At 34.4% G+C, this 16,236-nt stretch overlaps 1 protein-coding gene across 1 annotated transcript in view; it reads left to right on the forward strand.

Annotated features, from left to right (window-relative positions):
* Positions 1–16,236, forward strand: part of LOC131956752 (uncharacterized) — a 330,429-nt gene that overhangs the window by 297,642 nt on the left and 16,551 nt on the right. Inside the window, exon 2 of the mRNA XM_059321331.1 lies at positions 6,764–6,894. Coding sequence (XP_059177314.1) covers positions 6,856–6,894 — 39 coding nt within the window. The 5' untranslated portion in view covers positions 6,764–6,855. The remainder of the gene's footprint in view (positions 1–6,763; positions 6,895–16,236) is intronic.

A 16,236-nucleotide genomic window follows, 5' to 3' on the forward strand; every position in this document is an offset into this window, starting at 1 on the left:
GTTTAAAGCGTATCGGTCGCTCAAGATTTTTTTAGTCCGTGTATTTAAAAACACTTAGTCAAGTCATACTTAATCAAGTGATTAGATAAAGTAGAAAATAAACTATATAAAAAACTTTTTAAAAACCACGTTTTTCATGTGTAGCAACGGACTAAAAAGGAGAAAATAAAATACTTAAAAAAAAACTTTTTAAAAAACCACGTTTTTCTTGTGGACTAAAAAGTAGAAAATAACTATTTACATACATTTGATGACAAAAAACGTGGGTCGGGCAGATGGGTCGGGAAATTTGATGGTGAACGTACCCACGTTTTTTGTCATCAAATGTATGTAAATAGTTATTTTCTACTTTTTAGTCCACAAGAAAAACGTGGTTTTTTAAAAAGTTTTTTTTTTAAGTATTTTATTTTAAATCTGGAAGAAACATGTTTGTGTCTTCTAATATTTCTAATTTGTGACAAAACAATGTAGAAACCAAATCAATTAACAATGTTTTTTCAATTGTCTTTGTTATTTCTCTGTATACTTAGAACAAAGTAGACTTTTTGGTAATTTACTTGGTATGCAGTGGATAGTATGTCTATGTATTTACTGACATAAACAAGGACATTCATGTTTTGTTGGTAATCTGCAGCCAAGTTTATTTTGCTTGTTAGATATGACAGTGGCGTAGGCAGGGGGGGGGGTTAGGGGGGGGGTCATAACCCCCCCCCCATAGACCCCTCGGTATATAGAAAAAGTATGACGGGTGGGGGGTGCAAATCGAAAGTTTGAGGGGGGGTGCAAATCGAAAGTTTGAGGGGGGGGGGGTGCAAATCGAAAGTTTGTCCCCGGGTAAAAATTGGAACCCCCCCCTTGAGACGATCATGGCTACGCCACTGGGATATGAATGTGTATTACGGTGCATACAATTGTTGAACTTACTTTTATAATTATATACAGTTCAGACAAGCACTTTAACAATTCAAATAAAGTGATTATGAGGAAAATTACTTCAATAAATTGTGTCTTCTTGTAAATGTTAAAGCTATTGCCTGGGGATTGCGCATATACTATAACAAAGTAAGACAATAGCCTACAAATAAAAATCTGACAAATAAAATGTACATAGATCCCCTATTTGCAATGAACACAGGTTTTTTAATGATATTGTAGCAAACAGTTGGTAAGGTTATAAGAAAACAACTGAAATTGAACATATGTGGGTTTTATTTTATTAGAGCAGTTAAATACTCCAAGCAATAATTTTTTTGATAGAAGTCATGCAAAGTTGGCAATAGCCGCAAAATGTGTTCAAGCTGGTGGGTGGTGTGATAGTCCTTCGTGACACTTGTAAGAACCATCTAAAACCTGTTCAAAAGAGCAATAAAAATTGCATGAGCATCTTAACAATAAAACAAAACCAGACTAAACTATACAATTTAACATACTACTACTACATAAAGTGATATTAATTAAAGTTAAGCTTTATCTAGATCTTTCTTTTATAAAGCAGGCTACAGTTAATATCTATATATATAAAGCAAAGTGGTCGGGTGCCCGATAGGGCACTTCCCGGCGCCGCAGGCGCGTCAAATTTGGCACTAAGGTGCCTTATGGCGATAGAACACGAGGGCCGGTGACGGTTCGGCAAAAAGTGTACGGAGCGGGGGTCAAAACTGACCTCGACTGACCGGCGCCTTATATGGGCTATATTACGAAAAAAAAATTCCTCCGACGACCCCCCTTGAAATTTTGTGAGGTGGTAGGAGAACACCTTGGGGTGTCACAAAAAACTCGGCATATCTGGGAAAACTTCGTAAAGGGGTCAAAACTGACCAGTTGTATTTCCCTATATAATCTTTGTATTTTATGGGAAAAACAGAGGGTCATTTCAACGCAGACTTTAGGGTACTTAAGCTCAGTATATCTGGCTAATTTTTTGCATGCTCCTAGGTCAATGGCTTGACCTTTAGGGAAAACTGTCGGTTACACTCAAAACCCTCGACGAGGGCTAAAAAGTGACCGCGAGTGAAATTCTCTTTATATGAGCTCTATTACGAAAAAAAAATTCCTCCGACGACCCCCCCTTGAAATTTTGTGAGGTGGTAGGAGAACACCTTGGGGTGTCACAAAAAACTCGGCATATCTGGGAAAACTTCGTAAAGGGGTCAAAACTGACCAGTTGTATTTCCCTATATAATCTTTGTATTTTATGGGAAAAACAGAGGGTCATTTCAACGCAGACTTTAGAATACTTAAGCTCAGTATATCTGGCTAATTTTTTGCATACACTACTATAGATGACTAGGCCGTATGGAAAAACTGTTGGTCAGACTCAAAGCCCTCGACGAGGGCTAAAAGATGATCTTGAGTGAAATTCTCCTTATATGAGATATATATATATATAAATAAATTGACGAACGATCCCCTTAATATTATGTGACGTCGACGACCGACCATGGAGGCTAACAAAAAAACTTTATTCCCGTCGGAAACAGCCATTATAGTTGTTAAATATGTTCATATACCGTAATTTCTTATATAAGCATAGCAACTGTTTGTAAAAAAAAAACAAAGACATACGTCATACGTTCAGTTTTCAAGGGAGGTAACGTTTTTTAAATTATTATTTTTCAAATAATTGTATACTATTTTAAACAGAAACAGAAAATGACGAAGTATAGCATTTGTTTTAGTACAAAATTAAGTTGTTAATTTAGTTACGTATCCCAATTAAATAAATAAATAAATTTCAAAAGGCAATGTAATAAAAACTATGAGATGTACTGTTCATGGAAGCTGTGTAGTTCTAATTCCATTTTACTTATACATTGCGTAACTTTCCGATATTTCTCTGCGAACGGTATTTAAATGACAAACTAAAACATTTTTTTTCTAAAGTTAGCATTACTGTTTAAATTAAAGCACTCAACACCAAATCCATCGCTAAATAATTAAGTATTCAAATTCTCAAATGTTATTTAAAAACCTAAGCGAAGCTAGGCAGTATGCCTAGTACTATTATAGATCTAGAGATCTTACATGGATTGTGCTGTATTATCATAGTACTAGTACTAGTAGAAATCTAAATCTATAGATTCTATTTAAAAATTAACTTTATTTATTTTTTATCTAGGCCTACAAACTTATGTTAGTCTAGAATAATAATACTAACTTTTTATCAAAGGTTTCAATAAATTATTAGATCTAGATTAAATGTTTAAAAATACTTTAATCTAGATTCTCTAGATCTAGAATCTAGCTGTGAAGTGGAAGATCTAGTCTAGATGAGATCTAGATCTAAAATCAAAAGTATAGAATATAGATCTAGACTTAGTCTAGAATCTGAGTAGATTCTAGATCTATTAATAATTATAGAATCTAGATCTAGATCGATTTATATAAATGTAGGCTTACATGGAGCCGATCAAAACTAGAAAGTCTAGATATCTAAATTATCTAGATCTAGATGCAGTAGTCTAGGCTAGTCTAGTTAACTTAGTAAGTGTAAGTCTTAGTAGTGTAGATAGTAGATCCAGATCTAGTAGAAAATAAAAAAATAATTACCTTTTAAATTTTCTAACCTTCACAGAACAACATTTGCTTCATCTCAGCTTCCAGATCGAGATTCTACTTGAAACCTTGTCTGTAATATTGTCGAGCAGAGCCGGCGATTTAAATTTTATTAATAATATTAATTAAATCTACTTTGATAACTTGTTTTATCATGACTTGTGTGCAGATCTGTTTACACATTTATGTGCAAAGTTAAAAATAACTTAGAGTAATAGAAAATATTGAGAAACAGTTTAAAAACACCGTCGATGTGACAAAATTAAAGTCTTAGTTTTTAATTTTTAATTAAAACATATTACAACAACACATCATTTGTGTGAATGCTATTAGTCTGTTTTGAAATTCTCTATTTTAATATTGAGAAACAGTTTAAAAACACCGTCGATGTGACAATGGAAATACAGCGGGCATAGGCCGTGTTTACAAAATGACTGACCGAATCACGTGACGCGGAAGCAAAATCTGATAAAGGTCCATTAAGAAACGTTTTTTTTTTTTTGCATTAAAAAAAATTAAAAAGCAATTAGGCTACTTCTCTTAATTATTATTTATAAAAATAATTAATGAAGAATGGCATAGTATAAAAGGAAATGTATTAAAAACTAATAATATAAATACAAAAATACTTAAGACGAGAAACCATTACACATAAAAAGCTTTCATGCTTCATATTCAATTGACCGCCTTGTAAATTAGGAAGCACCATGTTAGATATTAAAATAGAGAATTTCAAAACAGACTAATAGCATTCACACAAATGATGTGTTGTTGTAATATGTTTTAATTAAAAATTAAAAACTAAGACTTTAATTTTGTCAAATTTCGAACAAGCCCGTATTGAGTACTCCATGTTGATATTTTCGTATTTAGTTTATATATATATATATATATATATATATATATATATATATATATATATATATATATATATATATATATATATATATATATATATATATATATATATATATATATATATATATATATATATATATATATATATATATATATATATATATATATATATATATATATATATATATATATATATATATATATATATATATATATATATATATATATATATATATATATATATATATATATATATATACTAGCCGTCCCGGCCAGGCCCTGCTCTGGCTTCTGTGAAAAACCCTTCTGTTAAAGACCATCACCTGTGTGTTTAGTAATCATCATAAACCCGGCATTGCCCACCCAAACCACAACCAACCAAAACCAAAACAACAAAACGCAAACATAACGCTAACACAATTACAAATACAAACGAAAACAAAAACTTACAACAAACCAACCACAACCACAAACACCAATACGAACACAAAGAAAAAAGCAAACGAAAACAAACCAAATCCAAACACAAAACCAACCACAAACACAAACCCAAAGAAAAAAACAAACGAAAAAGCAAACGAAAACAAACCAAATACAAACGCAAAACCAACCACAAACCCAAAGAAAAAAAACCCAAAAGAAAAAACAAACGAAAACAAACCAAATCCAAACGCAAAACCAACCTCAAACACAAATACAAACACAAACCCAATGAAAATAAAACACAAACGAAAACGAAAAAAGAAAGAACAAAAACGAACCAAATCAAAACGCAACCACTAACGCAAACCCAACCTAAACACAAAGAAAACACTAACGCGAATATAAACGCAAAGTGCTCACGGGGCTGAATCGCCTACTTCAACTTAATAAACGACTATAGTACCCCAACTTATTCATAGTCTTTTGCACTCACTTTAATGAACGTAGGCGCGAAACCGAACACGGGAGGCCCGGGACCCCAAAAAGCACCCTGTCTGGGCGCCAGAGGACGCACCATGACGTCACCGCCTGATTGAACTTAGTAAACGCCTATAGTGCATAACTTATTTATAGTCTTTTGAACTCACGCGAACGTAGATACCATAGCGTACACCGGAAGGCCCGGGGCGCCAAATAGCACCCTGTCGGGGTGCCGGAGGACGCCCGGATTTGATTCACTTAAAGACTATAGTAACCTTTCTTATCCATAGTCTATCGCACTGTTTAAAACAAAATTATGCAGCATAGCGCTCACATGATAGCCCAGGGTGCCAAATCAAACCGTGCAGGGGCGCCGGCGGACGCGCCTGTTTCAATTTAGTGAACAAAAATGATAATACTCCAAGCTTATCCGTAAATGGAAAGAAATAAACGTATATGATTTGTAGGACCTGGCTTATTAAATGTTATTGATTTAAAAAAAAAATAATAATTATTGAACAGTATGTTCAGTGTATAGAATAAATAAAAGGCAGTGTTAAAAATACCTAACGACATTGCACTTAATCAATCCCCGCTAATTGTGTAATTATTTTTTTTTTTCTTAACACCAAAAACAAAGTAATAAAATGTTAATTCTCTCTTCTTAAGGATTTATTTTTCATTAAAGGGAAGTAACTTTGCAGTCAATACATTTCCGACACAATTTTAGAAATTTTATAAACGTCGATACACTTTTTAAAAATTTTATGTCGCGTTCATAATTGAAAATTATTCTTCTAAGTAAATAGAATGAAAATTGTTTTTAAAGACTTTCAATGGTAATTTTTTGACTCGTAAATTTAGACTATGAGCACGATAAAAAATCTAACACTTAAATCCATAGAACTGTCAACGACAAACTTTTTCGCCACACGTTACAGAACTGAGCTTTATATATTAGATATATATATATATATATATATATATATGTATATATATATATATATATATATATATATATATATATATATATATATATATATATATATATATATATATAAATATATGAGGCCCAAAATTTTCTATTGCGGATGGCCCTTTTTTTCTAGTTCCGCCACTGATGCATAGATTTATCACAGTTGTTGAAATAAGGAGTCAATTTTTTATTTACAACCTCTACTTGTTTTTAAAAAATGTAAAAAATTCAGGCATGTACCATTCTGGTAGGGGGGTTTCGGGCAAATGTTCACACTGGAAAATGACCTTCGGGAAAACGGCATTTGGGCACCTATCTTTCAGGCAAACATCTGGTATCTATGTGGCTACTGCCTTATAAGATGAACTGTTTGTTTATAACATTTTATTTTATGTTAGGTACTTGTGTATATGACTTAATGTATGTAAGTTGAAATTTGTAAGCATTATTTGAATATTTTTTTCTTTTCAGTTTGAAGCGAAAACAAAAGCGATTGGAACTTTCTGTTGTTGATTGTCTTGAAACCTAAACCATCAGTAGTACAACAGCTGCAGCAGTATAAAATGTTTGACAGGCCACAGCATTCGGCGTTAGCTAGACAAGTGAGGTCAGGTGGCAGGGTTGGGTTCAGTGGGTTTAGGGTTGGGTTTTTTGTGGTTCAGGGTTGGGTTTCTGCTGATTTATAGAAAGGTTTATGCTGGTTAAGGGTTGGGCAAACAGGGGTTTAGTGTTGGGTTTATGTTGGATTAGGGTTGGAAACAGAGGGGTTTAGTGTTGGTTTTATGTTGGATTAGGTTGGGTAAAGAGGGGTTTAGGGTTGGGTTTATGCTTGTTTAGGGTTGGGTTTATGCTGGCCTAGGGTTGGTTACAGAGGGGTTTAGTGTTGGGTTTATGGTGGATTAGGTTGGGTAAAGAGGGGTTTAGGGTTGGGTTTCTATTAGATTAGGGTTGGGTAGAGAGGGGTTTAAGGTTGGGTTTATGTTGGATTATGGTTGGGTACAGAGGAGTTTAGGGTTGGGTATAAAAGGGGTTTAAGGTTGGGTTTATGTTGGATTAGGGTTGGGTTTATGTTGGATTATGGTTGGGTACAGAGGGGTTTAGGGTTGGGTTTATGTTGAATTAGGTTGGGTAAAGAGGAGTTTAGGGTTGGGTTTATTTTGGATTATGGGTGGGTACAGAGGGGTTTAGGGTTGGGTTTCTGTTAGATTAGGGTTGGGTAGAGAGGGGTTTAAGGTTGGGTTTATGTTGGATTATGGTTGGGTACAGAGGAGTTTAGGGTTGTATTTATGTTAGATTAGGGTTGGGTGTAGAGGGGTTTAGGGTTGGGTATAGAGGGGTTTAAGGTTGGGTTTATGTTTGATTAGGGTTGGGTTTATGTTGGATTAAGGTTGGGTTTATGTTGGATTATGGTTGGGTACAGGGGGGTTTAGGGTTGGGTTTATACTGGATTAGGTTTGTTACGGGGGGGGGGGGGGGTTAGGGTTGGGTTTATGTTGGCTTAGAGTTGAATCCGGCGGGGTTTAGGGCTTGGTTGACTTTGGTCCAGGGTTGGGTTGGGTTTATGCTGGTTCTGTGTGGTTCAGCACTATGTTCATGTGGTCTTGGCGATTATTCAGGAAGGTTGATGTGTGTTTCATGATAGAATGAGGGTAGATTCTAGATTGATTTAGGGTAGATTCTAGATTGATTTAGGGTAGATTCTAGATTGATTTAGGGTAGATTCTAGATTGATTTAGGGTAGATTCTAGATTGATTTAGGGTAGATTCTAGATTGATTTAGGGTAGATTCTAGATTGATTTAGGGTAGATTCTGGATTGATTTAGGGTAGATTCTGGATTGATTTAGGGTAGATTCTAGATTGATTTAGGGTAGATTCTGGATTGATTAAGGGTAGATTCTAGATTGATTTAGGGTAGATTCTAGATTGATTTAGGGTAGATTCTGGATTGATTTAGGGTAGATTCTGGATTGATTTAGGGTAGATTCTAGATTAATTTAGGGTAGATTCTAGATTGACTTAGGGTAGATTCTAGATTGATTTAGGGTAGATTCTAGATTGATTTAGTGTAGATTCTAGATTGATTTAGGGTAGATTCTAGATTGATTTAGGGTAGATTCTAGATTGATTTAGGGTAGATTCTAGATTGATTTAGGGTAGATTCTAGATTGATTTAGGGTAGATTCTAGATTGATTTAGGGTAGATTCTAGATTGATTTAGGGTAGATTCTAGATTGATTTAGGGTAGATTCTAGATAGATTTAGGGTAGATTCTAGATTGATTTAGGGTAGATTCTAGATAGATTTAGGGTAGATTCTAGATATATTTAGGGTAGATTATAGATTGATTTAGGGTAGATTCTAGATTGAATTAAGGGTAGATTCTAGATTGATTTAGGGTAGATTCTAGATTGATTTAGGGTAGATTCTAGATTGATTTAGGGTAGATTCTAGATAGATTTAGGGTAGATTCTAGATAGATTTAGGGTAGATTCTAGATTGATTTAGGATATATTCTATATTGATTTAATAACATTTTGGATATTATACCAAAACCCTAACTAAAACAACAAAAATATATTATTCTATCACGGTGTTTATATGTAACGCGAAATCCCGGTATCCGGTTGCTTGTTGTAAAAAAAAACAGATCTATATTTATGAATTATAGATAGCAAGCGGTCAGAGTTCGAATCCCGTGCTAGTCCCCTGTGGCCACGCAGCTCTGACGGATAATGACTTCCGGCAGTTGGTAATTAATTGGCCAGACAATTTATGCATGCACTTTAGTTGATATATTTAAAGTAAAATGTAAAAAAAAAAAAACTTTTATTTATTATCATCTCTACCCGTTCGTGCCTAAGACACACGGTGCAGATGAAGTAGAGTTAATCTTTTTCAGAGACTTCGGCATATGAAGGGATAGTGTAGTCAGCACTTTGCCCAGCAGCAGTTATTTTTTCACCAACATCAGTTAGTTAGGCTACCTATCAGAGCTGGGTGGAATCTGGAGAATGCCCTCATATATATGCGATCCCTAAAGTCTATGGGGCAAGTAAAGTAGAGTTTACCTGTTTCTGTGCCCTATGAAGGGATAGAGTGGTCAGCATTATGTTCATCCGCCTTTACTTTACCTAATGGAGTTAGGTACCTATCAGAGCTGGGTGGACTAAGGGACATTCTGCTGCATTTAACAAGGATTCGAACTCAAGACTTTCGGGCTAGTTGTCTAGCTTTGCTCACTTAAAAGTTATTTGAAACTACCTCTGGCTAGTTGTCTAGCTTTACTTACTTAAAAGTTATTTGCAACTACCTATGGTACTGTTAATGCCGTCCGTCAACAACATTTACATACACAGAGTAGGCCTACAGAGTTCTGAGTTGATTTAATGACAAGATTAAGTAATCGTCACGTTTCTTGAGTTGTTTTATTGACGAGATAAATAAACCGCTCAAATTTCCTTATCTGAGTTGTATTAGTGCCGAGATTAAGGAATCGTCAAGTTTCTTTATCTGAGTTGTATTAGTGCTGAGATTAAGAAACCATCAAGTTTCCTGTAATGAGTTGTTTTAGTGCCAAAATTAAGGAATCGTCAAGTTTCCTAAGTTGTTTTAGTGCCAAAATTAAGGAATCGTCAAGTTTCCTGAGTTGTTTTAGTGCCAAAATTAGGAAATCGGCAAGTTTTACTGAGTTTTTTTAGATCTGAGATTACGAAATCGTCAAACTTCCTGAGTTGTTTTAGTGACGAAATCATATAACCATCAAGTTCAGTGTCCTATTGTTTTATTGACAAAATTACCAGAGCGCCAAATTTAAATATCTTTAATTCGTGTCAAAATCCGCGTTAATTTTTCCCTTTCGAAAGACTTTGGCTAAAACTTTAATGGCGTTGTCTTTGATGTATACCCCCAGGGGACGGCCTTTGTCCGTCAAGTTAGGGGGTTTAACGACGACATCCTGGTCATCTTGACAAATCCGCCCAGACTTTTCTCATCGAAACTTCTACATTTTAAACTGCATAGAGTTTTGTTTTTATGTAAATAAAAAAATTTCTACACGGAGTCGAGTAGGTCTCCGAATAGCATAAATGTCTCCACGGCCACATATTTATATTAAGTTTTGATTTATGTGAATAGAACGTTAAACATAATTTTATATTTTCGTTTAGCTGTCTATGATATTTTTATTTTAGATTTTGTTTTCGCCTGGGTTTCAAACTTTGAAATATTAATTATTTGTTATCAATGAAATATTTATACCGTTTTATATAGATTTCGTTTTCATAGAAAGTTTACAGTTATTAATTATTAATCGTTATATTTTTTTTCAAAAATAAATTAATCCGTTAATTAATGAAAATACGCACTTAGTTCAGCTTGACCCGTAAATAGAAATTTTAATTAGGAATTAATTGAACAACTGATTAATTGATAAAGATAAAAACACGCTTGATATATTTATAGCTTGGTGTCGATTAATTGAATTTAAAAGTAATGTTTACCTTTCAAACCTGATGATCCGTTGGGTGGATGAAGTAGGGTTCATATGTGTCTTGAAGACGGTCAATGAAGGGGTGGTGTTGTCAGCATTATGACTAGCCGGCTTTACTTTCTCTAACATGAGCTGGGTACCCATCAGAGCTGGGTGGACTCAGGGACAGTCGGGAATGAGATCCGAACTTGAGACCCACTGACTAGCAGTCAAGCATATAATAAACAGCACAAGTAATAGGAGTTGTACCCTTGTTAGCGAAGCGTTTGAAAAAAAAAGCAACTAATAATTTAAAAGAAAAACTGTTTCTGCAACTCTTTAGAAAGATATGTAAAGTACATACGAGGCTAAGACATGAAATAATTTAGTAATATCAGTGTTGAACATTTCTTCTAATTATTTTTTATATGTTTCAATTTAGAAACCCACCGAACGACCGACTTCAATTTAAAAAAAAATACCTTTCATATCGTTTAAAATGCTAAATAAATTATAAGATTTTTACTAGGCTCATGAATCGGGTTCATAATATTCAGTTGAAACGCGAAAACGAAGCGAATCGCCAAAAAATGTTTTCTCAATACGCATGATCAGTACGCATACACGCGCAGGATAAAATATTAATGCGTTTTCCGGATAATGCGCTGGTACTTTTTATCCTTCACATCGATAATCGCTCATCTCAAAATTCAGCATCGGCAAAAAAAAAAAAAGTAATTCCGCCTTAGCGAAGACTGTCGGTGAAGTATTTACTAGTGGTTTTATTTTTTTTTTTCGCGTTGTTTTGTTAAGAGGAAGATGGGTGATTTGATCATAGCTGGTGCAGTGGGTGGTGGTTGTAAAGGCGAAGGTAAATATATATAAGAAATTTTGGGGAAATTATCTGATGAACTAATTGACTTTATTTTTTGATCAATTAATTAATAACCTCATTAAAACATCTAATGTGACGTTGGCATGACTTATTCTTTGACGACGTGAATGTAAAGTATGTTAATGTGTATTTAATTAAAACTTAAATTTGTTTGTAAAATAGCTACTGCTTGGGAAGGGGGGAGTAAGTTAACAACGTCTTACACCTTTCACCAATTCACCTGAAGCCCATTGGTCTAGTCAAAGTCACGTGACCCGATTAGCATGTCACGTGATAGCCACCCCTTGTGTTTTTCTTTACTTGCTGTTTTTTAAACTACACAAGGCCAATTCGCGTCTCTCCCTCTTTAGATTTTTTTGTTATTCCGTCCCGCCCCCCTTTCCCTATTATTTTATCCCCCCACCCCCATCTCAGCATAATTCCAGAAATGTTCAATGGAGGCTCCAGCTGTAGTTTGATGGAGCGTTCACATTGTTTGAAAGCCAAAGAATTAAAAAAAAATAATATCCTAGAAAATTGTATTTTTCGACATTGAACAAAAAAATCATAAAGACATTTGGATTTGGGCTAAATTGTATTGTTCATTTTGTTTTTCTATTTTTTTTTCTATTTTCCAAATTTAAAAACTTGCAGTGCTATCGGCAGCAAAGAAGAGAAAATCAAGTAAACGAAACGAAATATGGAATATGATTGGTTTTATTGACAATAAGGGCAATAACTCGTGTCACTGAGGTGAAGTTGTGCTGACATTTGTTGAAATGATTCTTCTCGCAATTGATCAACAGAGTGTCACATGTCTGTCATTTTTTGACGTGACACTTTTCCGGAGTGTGGTTTTGGAGTGTCAATTTGTGAGAGGTCACGTGTCTCTTTTTGGAGTGTCACGTTATGGATTATGACATTTGGGGTTTCACTTTTTGAAGTGTGACTTTTGGGATGTCACTATTTTAATCATTTTCTGGAAGGGAAACTTTTTGGAGTGTGAACGTTTGAATGACTTTTTCAATGGGGGGGGGGGGGGGTTGTTTAAGAAAGTATGACGTCACACTTTTTCATTACAAAAAAAAATGCTAATGAATACGAAATTCCTAAACCTTGCTTCAATAAAAAAAAAACACCCCTAACAATGTCACCATACCTAACACCCCCACCCACGCCCTGTCTAAGATATGGTAAAAAAAACATTTAACAAAAATAAAAGTTATAAGAATTAAGTATCTATTTCTTATTTAATTTTGTAATAAAAAATTATAATCAACATATTATTTTTAAGTTATAAAATTGTATAACAATCATTATCTTATTTACTTAACAATGATTAACTTTTCAGACTTTCAAATCAGAATGGGAAAAAAAGAAATTTAATTAAAAAATTTTGCGTAATTAAAATATTTGTTTCCAATACGACCATCTTTAAATCAGCACAGACCAGACTATGTAGATGTAGACGGACTGAGAGAGGGTGATGGGGGTATAGAGGAGGTGCTGGGATAGGGGTGTAGTTAGAGGTGGGTGTGATGGGCGGGGTAAGTGGAGGTTGTTGTGATGGGCGGGGTAAGTGGAGGTTGATGTGATGGGCGGGGTAAGTGGAGGGTGTTGTAATGGGCGGGGTAAGTGGAGGTTGTTGTGATGGGCGGGGTAAGTGGAGGTTGTTGTGATGGGGTGTAAGAGGTGGATGTGATGGGGGTGAGTACGAGGATTGAAGGAATAAAAAATCGCAGACAAATAGGCAAAGGAAAAAAAAATCACTGACAAAATTTAATATGAATAAAAAACATAGGGAATAGATTCACAGGGAAAGACAACACATTTGCTAAGGACATTTCTGCTGATTAGCTAAATATTTGAAAATTTGGAATTAACATAAACTTAATAAATACATTACTTATATAAATTAATAAATATATCAATAAATAAATAAATACATTTATATAAATATATATATACACACACACATATATATACATATATATATATATATATATATATATATATATATATATATATATATATATATATATATATTTATATATATATATATATATATATATATATATATAAATTAAGTTGTATAATTATGTCAGACTGAAATACGTACCCTCTGGGTTTTTCAAGATGTAATAAATTTTCCAACCCAACCAGTGTACACTGTGTATTCAATATACGTTTATTTTAATATGGACATTGCATTTGCCCGAAGAATACCAAACTAGTATGATCTGCCCTCTCATTAATATTTCAACCTCATTTACCAGCACCATCTCATAAACCATTCTCGCCACAAAACATGCGGTCAAGGCTAAATACCGAAACGTTACAAAAACCTGACATTTACTTAGTAAATATTTTATAGCGAGTATTCAATTCAATATGTAATAAAGCTTGAGGCTATGTGTAATTATCGTATCGTTTTTTGCTTATTGAGATGAAAGTCTGATTAATATTGGAAGCTAAAATGCTTTTAAAGTGTATAAATATGTTGTTGTTTTTTAAAACATTAGTAACATGTATTGACGCACTAGGTTTTACAATTTTTCAACAAGTAAATCGATACTTATATAGAACATGTATGTTACTTTCGTTCTATGATTTTATTTCTTTCACACTTTTATCCGACAATACTTTTATTGTGACTTTGTACTGTAATTTTTCTACCTGGAAAAAAAAATTGTGACTTCATTTCTGTGAATTTTTTTCTTGTGACTTTCTTTTACAGTCATCAGTAATAACAAGTGGGTATAATCGGGTATAGTCATATACTTTTCCGCTATACGATACTCTACCACGATTCGATACTGTAAACATCATTTCAGCGCCGCGGTACGATACTGCATCTCAATACGATACTGCATCATGATACGATACTGCATCATGATACGATACTGCGTCGTAACAAGATTTTTTTTTTGGTGGGAAAAATTTCAAAATGAGATGCTTCAAGAACAAATCAAGAAGAATCTTCTTGGTATTAATGTTACAGCTGGTTGATACTAGTCTCGGCTGATTATTAGATTGACAGCTAATAATTACTAGGGGTTGTAATTAAAATTTTGTGATTATTCACCAAAAAATTGTATGCCTTTTTCTAATATATTTTTTTTATAATTAATACTAATGTTTGTTTACTTAATTTTGTTTCAAAATGTTATTACTTCTTTTTTTATTTCTTTCTGTCGTTTAATATTATAATTATCTCCCTTTAAAAATATTATTGTTTGTTTTCTCCCCGGATAAAAAAGTTCTACGCGCGAGATATTTTAACTCAACCAAAAGACGACAGCAAACCGCTGTGAACTATGTTACACCTTGGTCCACTCTCGGAAGTAACACTAATATTCTGTCAGTTTTTTATTCCACATTGGGTGGGATGGGTGGATGGGGGAGTGTGTGATGGAATCTAGTATGGGGGAGTTGAATGTTTGGGTGAATTTCGTGGAGACTGTTTTTGTATCGAGTTTAGATTTGGGAAATTTTTGGGTGGGAGAATTTATTGTGGGAAAATTTAGTTTAGTTTGGTGGAATTTAGTGTGGGAGAATTTAGTGTGTGAGAATTTAGTGTGGAAGAATATAGTGCGGGAGAATGTAGTGTGGGAGAATTTAGTGCGGGACAATTAAGTATACGTGCCAACTGGTTATGCGCCATACGATACTGCTTCATGATACGATACTGTATCACGATACGATGCTGTACCATGATACGTTTCTGCACCGCGGTACGATACTGCATCACGATACGATACCGCACTGCGTTACGATAATGTACCACGATACGATATTGCTTCACGATACGATACTGTACAACGATACGATACTGCATCATAATAAGATACAGTTTCACAATATGATACTTACCATGATACGATACTGCATCATGATACGATACTGTACACCGATACGATACTATACCAAGATAGGATACTGCATCACGATGCGAATCTGCACAGCGATACAATACTGCATCATAATAAGATACTGTACCACAATACGATATTGTACCACGATACGATGCTGCACCACGATACGATATTGTATCACGATACGATACTGTATCATGATACGATACTGAATCACGATACGATACTGCACCACGATACGATACTACATCACCTACTGACACACAAGTACTAAACATTTCAGCCCGCTGGTGAAATGGGAAAGTCAGGATCGTTTAAATTTAAAGGAACAAAAGTTGAATTCAGTTCACAGACAGTGTGTTGTCTTCAAAGGTCGCGAGAAAAACAGCAAGTCGGCTAGATGTTGTCTTCATGCTAACTAGCTGCTGTCCTCAATTCATGTCCTAACTAGCTGCTGTCCTCAATTCATGTCCTAACTAGCTGCGGTCCTCAATTCATATCCTAACTAGCTGCTGTCCTCAATTCATGTCCCACTTTATGAGTGCTGAAGTAAGTTTATGTCCTACTGATGTCCTGAAATAATGTCCTGTCATCTAACAGCTATCCTCAACTGCTGTCCAGCAATGTAACTGCTGTCCGTTATAGCTGTTGCTTTAAGGGGGGAGGCGCCGGTAAAAAAACATTTTTAATACTCTTTAGGAAACCCTTATTTCTCTATAGCTTTT

Source organism: Physella acuta, unplaced genomic scaffold (genome assembly GCF_028476545.2).
Source record: "Physella acuta isolate Inbredline_101_S28 unplaced genomic scaffold, ASM2847654v3 ptg001174l, whole genome shotgun sequence".
NCBI lineage: Eukaryota > Metazoa > Mollusca > Gastropoda > Physidae > Physella > Physella acuta.